The sequence below is a fragment of the Chiloscyllium plagiosum genome, chromosome 2 (assembly GCF_004010195.1).
Source record: "Chiloscyllium plagiosum isolate BGI_BamShark_2017 chromosome 2, ASM401019v2, whole genome shotgun sequence".
Taxonomy (NCBI): domain Eukaryota; kingdom Metazoa; phylum Chordata; class Chondrichthyes; order Orectolobiformes; family Hemiscylliidae; genus Chiloscyllium; species Chiloscyllium plagiosum.
Window position 1 is genome coordinate 56,132,652 of NC_057711.1, and position 18,788 is coordinate 56,151,439.

Sequence of the window (18,788 nt, forward strand, 5' to 3'; positions counted from 1 at the left end):
GGGAATACATGTTGTGGGTGCTCAGTGGGGTGCTTCATCCTGGATGGTGTTAAAATTCTTGAGGGTTGCTGGTGTACCACTCACCCAGGCAAGGGGAGAGTATTCGGTCACACTCCTAACTTGTGTTAGAGCTGGTGGCTAAGCTTTGAGAAACCAGGGGGGTGATTAATTGCTGCAGAATTCAGTCTTTGACCTAATCCAGCAAGCACACTTAATTAGATAGTCAGTGTCTGATTAATAGTAGGGTATTCAGTGATAGTAATGCCCCTGAGTATAAAGGACAAGGGTCAGATTCTCTTTTTTTTAAAATGGCCATTGTAAGGCACTCATGTAGCATGAATGTTATTTGCCAGCTATTTGCCAAAACCTGCAAATTATCCAGGTCTTGCTGGATTTGAACATGAACTGCTTCAATTGCAATAATGTTGAAAATGGTGCAATTATAGTTTCAAAGAACTATATTGATTAGTTTTGGATAAAACTATTGTTGATCCTCCATGGGCTGAAAACACCTTGAGCCAACATTGTCAGCACCAGTTATTTAAATGTATTATGTGTCAAATCTCCTGCATGACAAACTGCCAGTGAGGCCTAGAAAAATTAGTCTATTCTTGTGCATACTAGGTACCTTTGGAAAATAGTGAAATCCCATTCACTTTATAGTGCTGCCATGGATATTGCAGTAAAGATTACAAAAGAATCACTGCTGTAATATAACCATGCCATCAAATCTAGAATAAACAACAACCACCAGTATTCAGGCATCATTGATGTTTATCGTGGCCCTTCATTTTCTATGTTTTCTTGCTTTTTATATTAGGTGGTACCTGCTGCTTAGTTTGTTCACAGGTCAACTTTCATTTACAACAAAAGAAAGTCAGCCTCACCTCCTGGCTAACACAGGTAACAAATTTAGAATAGTAAAGTCACAGTGGCAAGAAAATTCATCTCATTCACAAACTGAGATGCTTTCATTACATTGTATTTCATTGTGACTGGTGCTTATTTTTTAAGCAATAAAGGTGGCACAGTGACACAGTGGTTAGCATTGCAGCCTCAGGGCACCAGGGACCTGGGTTTGATTCCTCCCTTGGGGAACTGTCCATGTGGAGTTTGCATATTTTCCCTGTGTCCGTGGGTTTCCTCCAGGTGCTCTGGTTTCCTCGCACATCCAAAAGATGTGCAGGTTAGGTGAATTGGCCATGTTAAATTGCCAATAGTGTTAGATGCATTAGTCAGGGATAAAATGCAGGGAAATGAATCTGGGTAGTAGGTTACTCGTCGGAGGGTTGGCGTAGATTTGTTTGGCTGAAGGGCCTGTTTCTTAGGGAATCTAACCTAAGATTAAATTAAGCAGACAGAGCACCAGCTGCCATGTTAATATTCCAGCGTGACTGACATGGTAGCAGAGCTGGTGCCTTGTTCAAGGAGTTCAGGTAGACCCCGGAGATGACCCTGACCAAAGTCCACCATTCCAGTAATAATACCCTGGGAGCATTTCCTGCTTTGGATCCATTCTCTTTTACAAATAGCAGACCTCAAAGTGAAATTGTTAAGATGCAAACAGGGCTAATTATATTCGTAGAAAATACTTCCCCTTAAGGTATACAAGAGAAATGCTGAGTGATATTAGTCATTTTCTGTTCTCCTCCTTGGCTCTCTTTTTATTCATAATTCTCAAACATGTGAGTTATGTCACAGCATGAAAAATATTTAATTTTACCACCAGCCAATTATAATTATAAACCAGACTTCTGATAGCACAAGTCTGGCTACTTGGAAGACTTCCTAATTTTCATTCAATTTTGTATTCTCTAACATCTGAATGGCTTGATATTATGAACATATTTCACTAAAATTCTGCTCTTCCAAAGATCTGCTCTCCAGTTCCAAACTCGCACCATGTTTGGTGACTGACACTTGACCACCAATGCTCCAAGCTCCATTTTAAAGTTCTCATCCTCATGGTCCCACACTTTGTAGTGCTGTAACCTCCCAAGGTCCCACAGCCTTTCTCAGGCACTGATCTTTTTTTTAAAAGAATCCACAAAGTGAGGAAACAGGCTATTTGGCCCAATGAGTCCACACCGTACCTCCGAAGATCATCCCATCCAGACCCACCCATCCCTGTAACCCAGCCTTTCCCATTGCTGATGCATCTAACCTACATATCTTTGAACACTATGGGCAATTTAGCATAGTCAATCCACCTAAGCTGCATACCTTTGGACTACGGGAGGAAACTAGAGCACCCAGTGGAAACTCACACTGACACAGGAAAAACATGCAATCTCCAATAAGACAATTGCCCAAGGGTGGAATCAAACCCAGTTCCCTAGTGCTGTGAAGCAGTAGTGCTAACCACTGAGCCACAGTGCTGCCCTCTTGTCCAACTTCACTTCCTTTGTCTCACTCTTGGAAACTATACTTTCTGCCAATGAGCTTCAAAACTCTTGGTCTGCCTTCCAAAACTGTTCTGCCTCTAACTTGCTCTTCTCCCTTTCAAATGTTCTTTGAAACCTCCTTCACTGGCCAAGGTTGAATTCACCTTTGTATTCCCAATTTGAGCAACCTTGGCTCACTTCTATTTTTCATCTATATCTGATTACATATCGAAGGCACATATACACTGATGACATCCAGCTCTACCTCACCACCACTTCTCTTGACTCCTCCACTTTTGCTGAAGTATCAGTTAGCTTATCTGACATTCCAGACTGGATAAGGAGCATTTTTTTCCAATTAAACATTAGGAAGATTGAAGCCATTGTTCTGGTTGCTAGACCATATGCTGGTTTCTAACAATAGTCAGAGATTAAGCCAGTTTAATTGCAATGTTGTTGTTACATCTTGTCCTGAGCTGAGGTTTCAGTCTCATACCCATACCATCTCTATGTCTGTGTTTTCCCACCTGTCTGACATTGATGAATGTCAGCCCATCTCTGCACATCAGCTGCTGCAACTCCCATCCATGCCTTTGCTAATTTTAGACTTGGCTAATTCAAGGCAATCCTGGTTGGCCTCCCACATTCTACCCTCTAACTCTTGGGGTCATCCAAAACTCTGTTACTGGTGTTTTACCTTACTGGTGTTTTACTGGTGTCACTTAGATGAACAGTTCTCTGTTACAGAGTATGGGAGGAGAAATAGTGATGACTCCAGCATTATGGTAGGAGTGTCATTACCACAGTGCTTGTTGACCAGTGGCTTGATTTAAAAAGTCCCATCCTTGTTTTCAAATTCCACCGTGGCCTCGATCATCTCTATCCCTGTAATCTCCTCCAACCTCAGAACCATTCAAGTGATCCGTCTTCCTCTAACTCTGGCTTCCTGTGCATTCCTAACAACATTCCCATTGGTGATCAGTTTCCTGGCCCAAAATTCTAGACTTCCTAGATCTTCCTAGACCAGTCTACCTCACTTCCTTCCTTTAGAATCCTTCTTAAAACCTCACTATGTGACTAAGTTTTTAGTCATTAGACCTAGCATCTCCATAGTTGCCTAGTGTCATTTATGGTTTTTGTATGTTCCATGTGACACTTTGGGACGTTGCTTTATGTTAAAGCCACAATAAAAATATGAATCCTTTTTCTTGTTAGCTCAAGATAATTTTGGATTGATAATGCCCCTTTGTATTATTGGATAATCCACCATGTGAAAGCAAGAATATAAATTAAAGTGGTTGTTGCTTTTCTTAAAATTGCAGTTTTTACTTTACTTCTGATCATATTTTCACCACTGTCTGAGGAACACTAGCAGCTGAAGTGAGTAAAATACCAAATATGTCACTTACAGGGGTTAAGATAGTCAGTTTACTGATGACAGTGCAGGCCGTTCTATTTAATGCTCTTATGAAAAATATTACATCTAATTACAATAATTAATAAAGGTACAATAAGCCTCAAAACAAAACTGGGAAGTGCAGGATAAACTCAGCAGTTTCAACAGTATGCATGAAATGAGAAAAAGGTAGTTAACATTCTGAGTCCAATATGACTCTTCTGCAGAAGGACAATCCAAAGAAGTCATTTGGATTTGAAACATTAACTCTCTTTTTACTTCTACTGATGCTGCCAAACTTTCTAACCTCTTGTAGCATTTTATTTTTACGTAAGATTTACATCATCCACGGTATTTTCCTTCCATTTCAGAATAAACCTAGAGTTGCTTTCCTTTTAGTTGCCATTATTTAACATGTGTTTTTTTTTTGTCAGTTGGCAATGTGTGGTAGAGTGATGATTGTGTGGACAGGAAGCCAAGATAGAAATGTTGAGCAGAGGGTTTGATTTATGATGGACATCATTGTATTAAATTGAATGTCAATGAACTGTGTTTGTGATGACCTATGTCACTTAGATGTACAGTTCTCTGTTACAGAGTATGGGAGGAGAAATAGTGATGACTCCAGCATTATGGTAGGAGTGTCGCATGAAGATCCAACAGAATTGGTTAACAGGTTGTTTCTGGTTTGACTGGAGCTGCTGTTTTCTTCTGATGTTCCCAGAATGACAAAGGACAAACAATGGATCAGCATCCAAGCCAAACCCCCCCAGTTCTCACCCATTAGTACCAATGTGTTCCTGGTCAAGCAAATGATCCTGACAGCAGAATAATTTCACTAGAAAATGTTGGACTCTGAAAGAGCTTGCTTGCAAAGTCCAAGTGTCCCTTGAACCACCCGTCTCAACATTGAGCAATTTTCTGACTTTATGGCAATCAGGCATGCACTCTGAATGTTGAGGACTTATCCGCCTACAAGAGAAACCTCACAAGACATCTTGCCACTCAACACTCCATCAACAACATTCCTTTTAGGGAAATCCAAACAATTCAATCAGGTTTGTACCAATCCTCCATTTCTTGAATACATATTTGCCTATATTTTTATGCAACAAGCAGCTTAATGTTATCAGATCTCTCTATATTTAAACAAAAAGCAAAGCAAGTGCACTTTATGTTTAAACAAATACATTTACACCGATAGTAGATGCACACCCTGCATTATGGTGTCTGGCCCATATCAAAAAAATGCCAGTGCAAGAGTTTGACAGGGAACAGAAAAGGGTTTTTTTTTAACACTTGACTATCAATGTTGTTGTTAGAAAATGAAAAGTCTAAGTAAGTGTTTAGTGGTTGGATCAGATTTGTAAAAGGAATGTTTCTGCACTGACCTAATTCTAGAAAAACAACTTTTTTTGTACTGAACAATTTTTCTAAAGTGGTTTGAAAGCAGAAGCAATATGCACTTAAAAGGTTAAGAGTTCAAGGCCTGCTCACCACCAAACCTAAATGGAGATTTTGTTTTAGTTTCTGGTTAGTTTGTTTGACACATAGAAGCAAGACATGGTTCATTTCTAAGGGACTGGAGGTTAACCAAACTATTATTGACTTCTAATGCAAGTGTAACTTCAGTAGGCCACTTAAAGACTTGATTGAGAGGATATTGAAAATGGCCAAAGCGCAGAATATTTTGGGCACAATTTTCCTCTCCGTTGAGCTGGGAGGAAAGTGGCAAATAATTGGGAGGGTCAGACCGAGGGAGGTACTCACTCATTTCTCACCATCTCAGCAATTCAGTATTGGGTAAGAAGGTCCATAGGCAACCTTCATGACTCACTGCTAACAATGACCTTTAAGTGGTCAATAAATGGCCACTTAAGGGCTTCAACCTACCACCATCTAATTCCTTACCTTTCCCATGAGGAAAACCGGAAAGCTTACTTTTTTATTGTTGGGGGGGTTACCTGGGAAGAATTGGAAGCATGGATGCGGGAAAGGTGCTGGCCGCTGAAAATCACAGCCCTGACTTTGCATCTGACCGCCCCTTCCCAGTCCAACATGCACCCCCTAACTGCTCTCTCCACACTTCCTGCATTCTGGTGCAGCTTTTCAAGGCTGCACAGCCAAGGCTTCCAGTTAAGTGCTGCAGCTCCCCAACATTGCCAATCTGACTGGCCGGCAGCTTCTATTGGGATGGGACTTGAGGGTGGTGAGGTTCCTGCTTGGACAAGAAGCTCGCTGGGCAGCAGTAAGGCATCAAATTGGTGCTGGCCCCATTGAGCATTCCCCACTGAAGGAAGGGATTTAATCACCCTGATGTCACCTGCCCCCCCAAAATAAGCTGCATGGAGCTCTAAATCCTGTCCTATACTTCCTAAAGGAAGGTGATCCAAAATGCTATGCAGTAGTGCAACCAGTTTGTTGCACCACTGGTGAGAAAGATGGATTAAAAAGTAGCAAGGTCAGTTGATGATGCCAAAAGGCATGCATCATTTAGTTAGACAACAAAACACTGTTTATGCAAATATTCCTCCACTGAGCACTTTTGGGAAATCTGGTAGTGGGAAATTTGGAAATAAAGATCTTATAACATTGAGCTAAACCTTGTGTAGAGTAAAAAAAGGCTAAAAAGAAAACAAGATTCCTTGCTGGGGACATTTGTACTGCACATTGTGTTGATTTTGTACTGCACTTTCAATATGTAAATTTGGCATTGACAGTAACGTTAGATCTATGTTAATGATGCATTTAGTTCTTCACATTTCTTTCTCAAATTAGAACAGGAAAAGATTTGGCTATTTTTGTGTATTTTGAATATTTTTGGCCCCTGTAACTGACAAAGAGGCTGTTAATATTTACTGTCTCCAGGTTTACATTTTGTGAATGGCCGAATAGGAGTCATACAGAAGACTAACAATCCTTCTGGAAATGGTTGACTAGGAGTCACTGCATTCACAAGGAGGGAAATAAAGGAGAAGACTTAAAAAAAAATCTTTATTAGTTCTGTTTAGTCTCTTGCCTAACCAAAATAAACAAATAACTATGAATGCTGGAAATCAAAAACAAAGCAGAAATTGATGGAAAAACTTAGCTAGTCTGGTAGCATCTATAGCAGAGTTAACATTTCAGTCCAGTGAAATGTTAACTCTGGAAATGAACCTCCTTCTTCAGAACTGAGGTTCTCAGACTTGCTGAATTAGTTGCTTGCCTCACAGGAATAAGAGTGGGCCACGAAACCCCTTGAGTTTGTTGCACCACTGGTGAGAAAGCTCACTAGGTCAAGCACCAATCATGGTAGTATCGGTACCTCATTTTCAAGAAGTTGTTATTACTTTAGAATACCTTCATACTCTAACAAAATTCTCAGATTTGAACATTGCAATTGAGCCACCAACCTTTGGGGGCAGAGAGTAAAGGAGTTCATGACCTTTTTGTGCAAAGATGCTTCCTGGTTTCACTCTTTAATAGCTGTCAGACATCAGATAGCTTCCAGCCAATGGTAATAAAGTTCCAGTTATCCACCCCATCCTGGTGAGGATCACACCCTTTATGTCTGCAAACAGGTATGGTATTGTTTACACTTTGGGTGTACGCTTGGAATACTTCCAAAAATGGCCTGGTCGTACCACACAGTATTTATAAAACTGATCTTCACATGAAACCTCAACTTAAAGATTGGTGCATGACACACACTAAGTTTTTAGAACATGTAAAATCAACAAAGCAGTTTATTGTAAGATTTTCTGAGTAACTGGAAAAAGATGTCTTTAAAACTCTGTAGCAGAGATCTGAAAGAATATTTTCAAACGGTGATATTTTTCCTGTATCGGTTTCCTATGAACGGCAATTTCTTAAAGGGGTCAATTCTGTTGGCTAAATTGCTAACCAGAAAATCATCTCAGAGCAAGGATAAACCACTGACTATATATCACCCAAGTGATTTGATGTGCACTCATGTCAATACATTCAAGGTAGCTCTGTAAGTCTAAAATGGAGTAAATAACACTGCTCTTCTTTGTCAACAGTAACAAGAACTCCAAAAAGTTAGTTCCACATTGATATAGAACTGCTTTTCACAGTAATTTCAACTTATGACTTTTCTTCTGAATATTCTTTTAGCCAGGCTGCTTATGCTAGCTGTGATGTTCTTAGGCACAACTTCAGATCCCTGCAAGCCCCAACGCCCAGTCCCCTTGCTAACCCCCAGCCAGGGTTATTTTCATGAAACAGTAATTCCTAGCAGCATCTTATCATTTGTCATACAACTTAATAAACAAATACTAACAAAATTCCGCACCAAGCAGTACTGAGCTGATAAAATCAACATAGAGCAATTATTCTCTTTGACTGCAATGTGGATAGAAGGCTGTGCTTCAGACACTTACCAAATTCAACAAATACTTTCCAAAAGGCATTTTATAAGATGCATCATCAGAGGCTATTGAGAAAATAAAAGCTCATGGAGTAAGGGACAACAAATTGGCAGGAATAGAGGCTTGGCTGATTAACAGAAGTAGAGAGACGCATAAATGCGTCTTTTTCAGGTTAGTGAGATGTAACGGGAGGTGTGCCGCAGTGCTCAGTGCCAGGACCTCAACTATTTACAATTTATATCAAAGATGTGAAGGAACAGAGAGGATGGTCACCAAATGTGTTGATTAACCAAACATATGTAGGAAAGTAAGTTGTGAAGAGGAGATGAGATTACAAAGGAATATAGATATGACAAATGAGTAGGCAAATGGGAAAATGTAAGATTCCCCATTTGGGAGGAAGAACAAAATGTATATTATAAAAATGGTGAGCAATTGCAGCCCTCTGAAATGCCGAGAGATCTAGATGTCCTAGTGTATGAATTTCAAAAGACTAGTATACAGGTTCAGCAAGTATAAGGAAAGCTAATTGAACGTTATAATTTATTATGAGGGTATTGATTACAAAAATAGGGAGTTATTCTTCACTTTTACAGAGCACTAGTGAGACCACATGTGGTACAATATCCATCACATTATTTAAGGAAGGATGCAAATGTGTTGGAAGCAGTCCAGGGAAGGTTTACTAGCCTAATACTTGGAATGGTCAGGTTGTCTTTTGAGGCTAGGCTGAGCAAACCAAGCCTGTGTCCATTGGAGTTTAGAAAAGAAAGAGGTGACTTGATTGAAACATAAAAGATTCTGTGTGTGTCTCAGCAGTGTACTTGTGGAAATATGCTTCCTTTTATAAGGAAATTAGAAGCCAATAGTTAGAAATAAATAGTTGAACATTTAAAACAGAAAGGTGGCAAAACAATTTCTCAGAGGTCAGTGAACTCTCTTTCTGAAAAGACAGTGGAAGCAAGACTTTGAATATTTTTAAAGCCAGAAATGGAGAGATTCTTACTAAGCAAGGGGACAAAACATCATTGGGGGTAAGTGAGAACATGGATATGAGAATACAATCATATCAATCATAATCTTATTGAATCGAGGGGCCGTATACTATGTTCCCTGTAAATAATCCTGGAGTCACACAGACCTTCGAGATCCATATATTGCAGTCAGTTCCACAATCAGAAGTCAATGCATTTGCATGTCGGTCAGTGCAGAACTTCTGCATGACTTCAGCAGCACTACCAAAAGAACTTTGGCTGCATGTCTGCCACTTGCTCATTGTTTTTATTGTCATGTATCCACAAGTAAATCTTGAGAGATGGTTTCTAAATTGACATGAGGGAAAGGTCTCAGTGTCCAATCTGGGTGCAGAATCGGGGCAGAGCATCTCATAAAAACACAGCTATTTGTTGGACTGCTAATTGTTACTAAAAAGGAACCTTTTGGAACCTAAAGATTCAGAATAGTTCTCTATTTTGTCAATTGGGAAGTACAAAACCAAAACACCCAATTTCCTGCTGCAGTGAAGAGATGATGCAACTGTAGATGAAAGGAAAGCTTCCTATCTGACAGCCCATAAAAGGACAGCATTCCAGAGTTTTAGCACAGCAGTACAATGTCTCACTGCATTTTCCACCCTTTACAAGCTGTGACACGACATTGAGAAGTCATCAGGGCCATAATTGCTAATCAACTACAGAGCAGCTCTGACAGGATGGATTTTCAATCTTCAGTGCTCAGGCAGCATGACTTGCCTCCTTGGTTTCTTCCACTGCTTTGCTGTTCTGCAAAGCTGCCCTTCTCTCCCCTCCTATTGTACTACAGGCATTCCTGCTGGAGGGCTGCTGCACCTATGTCATTCACATGGACATCAATAGTTCCAGAAAGGCCCCTCTACCTGCTCCCATTTCCAGGTGCGACCACTGCTCACTCCCTGTAATGGACAGACTGAAGTATCCCAATTCCCTCTCCTCATGAGTCTACCTTGCCCTACCTATTCCACCAACCCCTTAACACTCATGACAACTGTCAATGAGACTGATATCAATTCGAGGAGCTTCACCTGTTCTCACCACAAAAGTTCTCCCAGAACTAGAAATGGAAAACCAAGAAATCACACTTCACCAAGGCAAAGAAGAACTGAGGCATTCCTCATGGGCTTTCTTTCATGCTGAGTTCTCTAATTATCAGGTTTCCTTCAGAGCAGCTACTGCAATTAAAATGAATTAAAGTAAAAACAAAATATCTCCAAACATATTATTTGGAAAATAACTGTGATGAATTGACGGACCTAATAATATTATTTTCAAAGTTTGTGAGAAGATTTGTAGCTCAGGTGCTCGTTGTTGTGGTTCTGTTCGCCGAGCTGGGAATTTGTGTTGCAGACGTTTCGTCCCCTGTCTAGGTGACATCCTCAGTGCTTGGGAGCCTCCTGTGAAGCGCTTCTGTGTCCATGCAAGGACTGCAGAAAACACTACATAGGACAAACAGGAAGACAGCTAACGATCCGTATCCATGAACACCAACTAGCCACGAAATGACACGACCAGCTATCCTGAGTAGCCACACACGCAGATGACAAGCAACATGAATTCAACTGGGACAACACTACTATTATAGGACAAGCCAAACAGAGATCAGCCAGGACATTCCTAGAGGCATGGCACTCATCCACAGATTCGATCAACAAACACATCGACCTGGACCCAATATACTGACCACTGCAGCGGACAGCTGGAACTGACAACCGGAAGCGGCAGAGACAAACCACTATAAATGCCGGAGGAAACATCACAGAAGTGCTTCACAGGAGGCTTCCAAGCACTGAGGATGTCACCTAGACAGGGTACGAAACGTCTGCAACACAAATTCCCAGCTCAGCGAACAGAACACCTACTAATATTATGTAAAATATTTAAAAACTGAAACCTGTTACCACAATTGTTTAGCCCACGCTTCTACAAAACACAACTCCTTCATCAGAAAGAAAAATGCATTTATAAGGTGTTCACCTCTCAGATATGCTGTGCATGTGGCTTCACTGGTTGGTTTACATTCTTTCTTATTTTCCTCCGTAGTTAGCTTTGACTGGTCTTTGTGCACTTTACCAGGGAGCATAGGCTGCTGGGAGCTCTTGCTCAATGTGTGATGTTTCTTTGGCATGGCTTGAGGAAAGCCAAACATAAACAAAGATGAGAAGAACAGCAGTCCAGCACAAAGGAGGAAGCCAGCCCACCAAGCGCCAATCCACCGAGGATCATCTGGCGTAATGTCCAATTTTGCTGTAAGACGAAAGAAGAATAATATTTAGTACGAATGCTTAGGCCAGCACATTAGCAAGCAGTAGGTATTACTAGTGAAATAGGCGGCTCCTTTAAAGAATGTAATGTGAATGGATGGAAACCAAACATTTCTCCAGCTGTTCCAATTATGTTAGAACTATTGTATTAATCAGCCTTAATATACGATAATTACCAAGTCCCAGATTCAAGTACGTGAAAGCACAGAACTCCTCCAGGGTCACTACAATTACTTGCCAATGTACTTTACAGGTTGTTATTTTGCTAAAGCATGGAGAATCATTTAGATCCTTGGCAGACATAAAAGGGATTGTTTTGGAAATTTATGTTGGCCCTGCCAGAACAAACTTCCAGTTATTCTGTTATAAATCACTCTGGTGTAAATGTGATTCATGTAAATATCACCTCGCCATTTTAGAGCTAAAAAGGCACAAAAGAAATTTTTCACATGATTTAACATAATATAATTATAAGTTGGTGTGGAAAGTTCACTAAGGTTCAGTAATCCTTTGAAATTTAAATAAGCAATCAAAAAATTATTTAATGCACTAACAAGTTGACAGAAATGTAATGATATCTAGCCACCATTTACTTCTTATTTGAGTATTGCTGGAACCAGATACATTTTCCAAAGTTTTGCATTTGCATTCATCAGATGATTGACAAGAGTACCAGTGAAAAGGGGAACAACATTTTTATACTTTATGAGAAGAAAGTGCTTGTTAGTTGGCAAGTGGACTTTGACTGGTTTCGACATCATAATAGAGAATGCACCCATTAGACAATTAACTCACAAGTTCTACTTAAATGTAAACCAGGCAGGTTGACACTGATTTGTCAAGGCATTACCTTGAGGAATATACAGGCTCTCAGCTATTATGTTTGAAAAAGCTGTAATGTGTGTACATGTTCTTTCTGCCTGCAAGGAATAGGTTCCTATGTTTTAGTATATGTAACTTCCTACATCCACAAGTGAATATTTTGAGCCCTTCTCTTCCTCACTTCTTAGGGTCACAAAATATAGATAGCTATTGTTTCTAAGGGCTATGACATAACCAATCTGAGTCAACTTGCCTGGTTTAAATGTAACCAAAGCCTAACAGTTAACTGTCAGTCATCATCAAACTGGTGTATTCTCCATATCAATATCGTTGCTAATCAAAATTCACCTGCCAATTAATAAACATACTCTTCTCATATAATCCAAATACGTTACTCCTCTTTCCACTGGTATATTTGCGAATGTCTGACTGAAAAATTATAAACTTTGATTAAGTGTGTTTTTTCAGCATGATTCAAGTTCTGTATGGTCCAATGATATTTTTTTTTATTTATCTTTTTTTTTCTTGATATATTTTCTGTTCTGCCTTGGCTTAATAGAAACCCTTTCACCCCTAAGTTGGGTCTGTCAAAAGTCAAGCGTCACTCGAGAGTCATGAGGCCATAATTCAGACTCATACTTCAGTGAGTGCAATATTGTGTGATGATACTGCTCCTTTGGCAAGGTTATTCTGTCCTTGATTTTTCTTTCGAGAGGGATCATAAATGCAGAGGTTCCAGGGTATCTGGTTTGTATGTGTTTCAGGGTCAATACTGCTTCAGGCAAAAGGCTTTCAAGTTCTTTAAAAAAAAACTTGTGCAATGAAAGGGGAGTGGTCAGTTCTCCCAGCTCAGCTTTTCTCTGGTTTGTTTTGGTTTTAGCAGTCTGGCTGTTTAGAGTACTGGTCAAAGAAACCATTCTATGCTGAATCCTCTCTCTCTCTCTCTCTGTCTGACATCTCTCTTGTAAGAACCTGTGTTTGATTTAACCTTTTTTGCTAAGGGTGTGTTAATGGAGATGTTGCAAGTATTTGGAACAGCATCATTACGCTGCAATAGAGTCGATTAGGTTTTCAGTTAAGTTATGCTATTCTATATTCTGTTGTTCATGTATAAATATTCTGCTGCATCACTGCTGGTATATATACTTTACACCTGCTTAAAACACCTAGAAAATTTAGGGTCTGGGCTACCTTCTAGAAATGTTTTGAGGGGGTTTGGCCATAACAGTTTGAGGGCTCTTTGCAGGATTTATTCAATAGTTCCAATTTGGGATTAGGGTTGCTGGACTCAAAGGCAGCGAGTGGTAGATGTTAGTGACGTTTGTTCCAGGTTTTGGATTCAGTTAGTTCAAACAATGCTTGGGTCTTTCAATCACTAAGAGTTTTCTGGGAGTGGAAGAAGTGACTCTGGGGACTTTACAAAAGGTGAATAAGGTTGGAATTGGCAGTCAAGCTGGAGTTGGAGCTACCTTCATCCATAAGAAAAAGAGAAATAATTAGAGTGATAGCTCAGCATTTAAACCTGCTGGAAACAACATCAGAATCTTTGGAGATGTCTAAAATTCGATTGAAAATGAAGCTGCTTGAGTTAAAAAAAAAAGAAGGAATTACGTTGTTTGACATTTGATTAAAAACAGAGGAAAGGGAAAGAGAACAAATTGCTTTAGCAGAGAAAAACAGAAAGAGAGAAAGAGAGAAGAGGGAGAAAAGGAGAGAGAGGAAAGAGAGAGAGCTGGAATTTCAGCAATTGGCACTTAGACAGAAAAGTCAGCTTAAAAGGATGGAGATGAAGACTGAAGATAAGCTTAGTCAGGAAGAAAGTGATGATGAGCAAACCTATGGTAGCTAAAGGCCTAGTGAGGATCTGTTTAATATATTCAAGCATTACTTAAACTTGATGAGATGCATGGAGAAGCCTTTTTCACCTCATTTGAGAACTTGGCTAAACAAATGAAGTGGCCAATAACCAAGTGGGTTTTGTTGATCCAAACAAAACTTGTAGGTACAGCTAGTGAGGGATTTGCATCACACTCAGAGGGGGTATCTGGGAAATATGGACAGGTGAAGAAAGCCATCTTAAGTGCATGTGAGCCTGTGCCAGAATCCTACAGACAACTTTTGAGGAATCTAAGGAGGAACCCTGGTCAAACCTACTTTGAGTTTGAAAGGATCAAGCAAAATAATTTTGATTAGTGGAAAGGGCATTAAAAATAGAGCAAACGCTCTGACGGAGACAATTATTTTGAAGTAGTTGAAACTTCACTTCCTGAGGTAGTGAGACCTCGTGTAGAAGAGCAGAGAGTTAAAATGACACAATTAGCAGCTGAAATGGCTGATGATTATGAATTGGTTCATAAATCAAAGTTTGGCTTTCAACATCAGTTTAAATCCGTGAGGGATAGAAATTGGGGAAAAAAGAAATCCTCATGTGGAAGGGAAAGGTAGATCTTGGTGAAGATCATAAGGATAACTTACCACAGGGTAAAAAGGAAACCCTTGTAAGGGAAAGAGAAGTTAAAAAGCTCCGGTGGTTTTTTTTTACTGCAATAAAGTAGGTCACATGAAATCACAGTGTTGGCGGGTTAGAAGAAACACTGGGAAGTCAGGTGCAGGAAAACAGGATAAGCCAGTGAATTTTGTAGGAGTGGTAATTATAAACACAGTGGAGGCTAGGAAGCTGCACCAGAATGTACAACCTGGTCAGAGGTTGGTTACGGAGGAAGTGCCAGATCTTCTTAAACCATATACCTGCAAAGGTAAAGTTTACTCTCATAGGCCAGGTGGAACAGGTAAGAGGTTACAATGTTAAAAGATACAGGATCCTCTCAATCTTTAATGTTGAAAGATGAGGAGATATGTACCGCTAAGGGACTTTTGCCAGAAAAAGTGCTGATAATGGGAATTCATAGTGAGACAAGAAGTGCTCAATTATGACAGTGAAGAGGGTTACCTCAGATTACAACAGGATTTGGACCAGATGAGCCAGTGGGCTGAGAAGTGGCAGATGCAGTTTAATTCAGATAAATGCGAGGTGTTGCATTTTGGGAAAGCAAATCTTAGTACGACTTATACACTTAATGGTAAGGTCTTAGGGAGTGTTGCTGAACAAAGAGACCTTGGAGTGCAGGTTCATAGCTCCTTGAAAGTGGAGTCGCAGGTAGATAGGAAAGTGAAGAAGGCATTTGATATGCTTTCCTTTATTGGTCAGAGTATTGAGTACAGGAATAGGGAGGTCATGTTGCGGCTGTACAGGACATTGGTTAGGCCACTGTTGGAATATTGCATGCAATTCTGGTCTCCTTCCTATCGGAAAGATGTTGTGAAACTTGAAAGGGTTCAGAAAAGATTTACAAGGATGTTGCCAGGGTTGGAGGATTTGAGCTATAGGGAGAGGCTGAACAGGCTGGGGCTGTTTTCCCTGAAGCGTCGGAGGCTGAGGGGTGGCCTTATAGAGGTTTACAAAATTTTAAGGGCATGGATAGGGTAAATAGGCAAAGTCTTTTCCCTGGGGTGGGTGAGTCCAGAACTAGAGAGCATAGGTTTAGGGTGAGAGGGAAAAGATATAAAAGAGACCTAAGGGGTAACTTTTTCACACAGACGATGGTACAGAACTAGAGGGCATAGGTTTAGAGTGAGAGGGGAAAGATATAAAGGAGACCTAAGGGGCAACTTTTTCACATAGAGGGTGGTACGGGTATGGAATGAGCTGCCAGAGGAAGTGGTGGACACTGGTACGATTGCAACATTTAAGAGGCATTTGGATGGGTATATGAATAGGAATGGTATGGAGGGATATGGGCTGGCAGGTGGGACTAGATTGGGTTGGGATATCTGGTCGGCATGGACGGGTTGGACCGAAGGGTCTGTTTCCATGCTGTACGTCTCTATGACTCTATGTAGAGTGAGGTTAGGGTGTTCAGTGAAGAGTGGAGAAGTCATGCTAGGAGTACTGGACAGTCTCAACTCCAGGAATACAATTTGTGCTTGCTAATGATATAGCTGGTTCACAGGTAGGAGAGCTGTCTACTTCAATTGAAAAGCCAGTGGAATCTCAGGCAACTTGAGGTATTGGAGAACACATACCCTAAGGTTTGTCCAGGCTGTGTGGTAATGAGGTCCCAAAGTCACCAGCCGAAACAGGAGAGATCAAAGAGTACAGATAAGAAAGTTGAAGTGGAATTATCAGAAACCCTGTTTGATCAAATCGTGGAGACAAACCAGGAGCAAACAGATGACAAAGCAGAGTTCAGAGAGATTAACTGAGTTACAGCAGAAAGATGAGAAACTAAACCAATTGTATCAAAAAACATACACAGAGGTAGAATCCGAATGTATCCCTGAATGCTACGATTTTAAAAATTACGTCTTAATGAGAAAATGGAGACCATCATATGTTCAGCCAGATGAGAAATGGGCAAAAGTTCATCAAGTCATATTGCCAGTGAGTTATAGAAAGGAGGTGTTGTGGGTAGCACATGAACTACCAGTAGAAGGTCATTTAGGGGTAAGAAAAACTCAAGCTAAAATACAAAAAATGTTTTACTGGCCTGGATTTCACAAGGATGGAGTTGAACTTTGCCAGATATGTCATTCATTTCAGGCAATTGGAAAACCACAGGCAGTAATAAAACCCACACCTTTAATACTTATTCCTGCATTTGAGGAGCCTTTTTCAAGAGTCTTAATTGATTGCATAGGACCCCTACCTACAACAAAAAGTGGGAATCAGTATTTGTTAACAATAATGGATGTGTCCACTAGGTTTCCAGAGGCCATTCCATTACACAGTGTCACAGCTAAAAGGGTTGTAGAGGAGTAACTCAAATTTTTCACGAGATATGGACCACCCACAGAGATACAATCAGATCAAGAGTCAAACTCTACATCAAAGTTATTCAAGGAAATTATGGACAGCTTAGGAATAAAACAATTCAAATCTATTGCACACCATCTAGAATTGCAGGGAGCACTAGAAACGTGGCATCAGACATTAAAGACAATGTTGAGGGCCTATCGACAAGACTATCCAGTGATTGGGATAACGAAATTCCATTTGTACTTTTTGTCAACAGAAATGCACCAAAGGAATCAACCAAATTCAGTCTGTTTGAATTAGCTTTTTGGGCATGAAGTGAGAGGACCACTAAAATTGATTAAGGAGAATTTGGTTAGTCAGAATTCAGAGACCACGTATTTGGGCTATGTGTCAAATTTTCAGGAATTATTACATAGAGCTAGACAGCATTTAGAAGTATCACAGCAAACACTGAAACAGGAAGCAGACAAGAAATCAAAAACTTGCAATTTTGGTTTTGGAGATAAAGTGTTAGTATTACTTCCACTAATAGGTGAACCTTTAAAAGTAAGGTTTAGTGGACTTTATCAAGTCAAAAGGAGATTGAGAGAGGTGAACTGTTTGATAAGGACTCCAGACACCGTGGGGGGCACGGTGGCACAGTGGTTAGCACTGCTGCCTCACAGCGCCAGAGACCCGGGTTCAATTCCCGACTCAGGCGACTGACTGTGTGGAGTTTGCACATTCTCCCTGTGTCTGCGTGGGTTTCCTCCGGGTGCTCCGGTTTCCTCCTACAGTCACAAAAGATGTGCAGGTCAGGTGAATTGGCCATGCTAAATTGCCCGTAGTGTTAAGTAAGAAGGGGTAAATGTAGGGGTATGGGTGGGTTGCGCTTCGGCGGGTCAGTGTGGACTTGTTGGGCCGAAGGGCCTGTTTCCATACTGCAAGTAATCTAATCTAATCTAAATCTCATAAAGTGTGTCATGTGAATATGTTCAAAAGGTATTTTGACAGGAAAGGAAAGTAAAAGGAGACTGTGTTATTGGTTACAACACAGAGTGAAGAGCCAAGTGCAGAGGATTCTAAATTGGACATGTCTCAAATTAAGGGGGGGGAGGGATTAAATTGGACAATGAGGAAGTTGTCAAAAATTGGGATAAGAAGCATTTGGATGGGTATATGAACAGGAAGGGTTTGGAGGGATATGGGCCAGGTGCTGGCAGGTGGGACTAGATTGAGTTGGGATATCTGGTCAGCATGGGCGGGTTGGACCGAAGGGTCTGTTTCCATACTGTACATCTCTACGACTCTATGATCTTCCAGAGGAAAATCAAAATGACCTAAAAGAATTATTGCAATCACATGGGAAGAGATGTGGATATAAGCTGGAAAGTACTTACTTAATTATGCATTATGTAGATATAGGAAATACTGTTCCAATTAAGCAACATCCTTGTAGACATAACCCTCTAAAGTTGGAACAGGTTCAAAAGGAGATTAAATGCATGCTCTAAGGTGACATAATCAAAGTGAGTTACAGTGACTGGAACTCACCCATGGTAATGCTGCTAAAACCAGATGGTAGCCAATGGTTGTGTGTGGACTATCTCAAAGTCAGTGCAGTTACAAAGACTGTTGCTTTGATTCAAGGTGGTTATCAATTCGAGTGATGTGGGTGTTGATGCTGTGCTCTTACGGGAGGATGAGAAAACAGAAAGAGCTA

At 40.5% G+C, this 18,788-nt stretch overlaps 1 protein-coding gene across 1 annotated transcript in view; it reads right to left on the bottom strand.

The window, feature by feature from the left end:
• Positions 1–18,788, bottom strand: part of LOC122559852 (solute carrier organic anion transporter family member 3A1-like) — a 290,872-nt gene that overhangs the window by 76,328 nt on the left and 195,756 nt on the right. Inside the window, exon 3 of the mRNA XM_043709972.1 lies at positions 11,162–11,431. Within this exon, the coding sequence (XP_043565907.1) occupies positions 11,162–11,431 (270 nt within the window). The remainder of the gene's footprint in view (positions 1–11,161; positions 11,432–18,788) is intronic.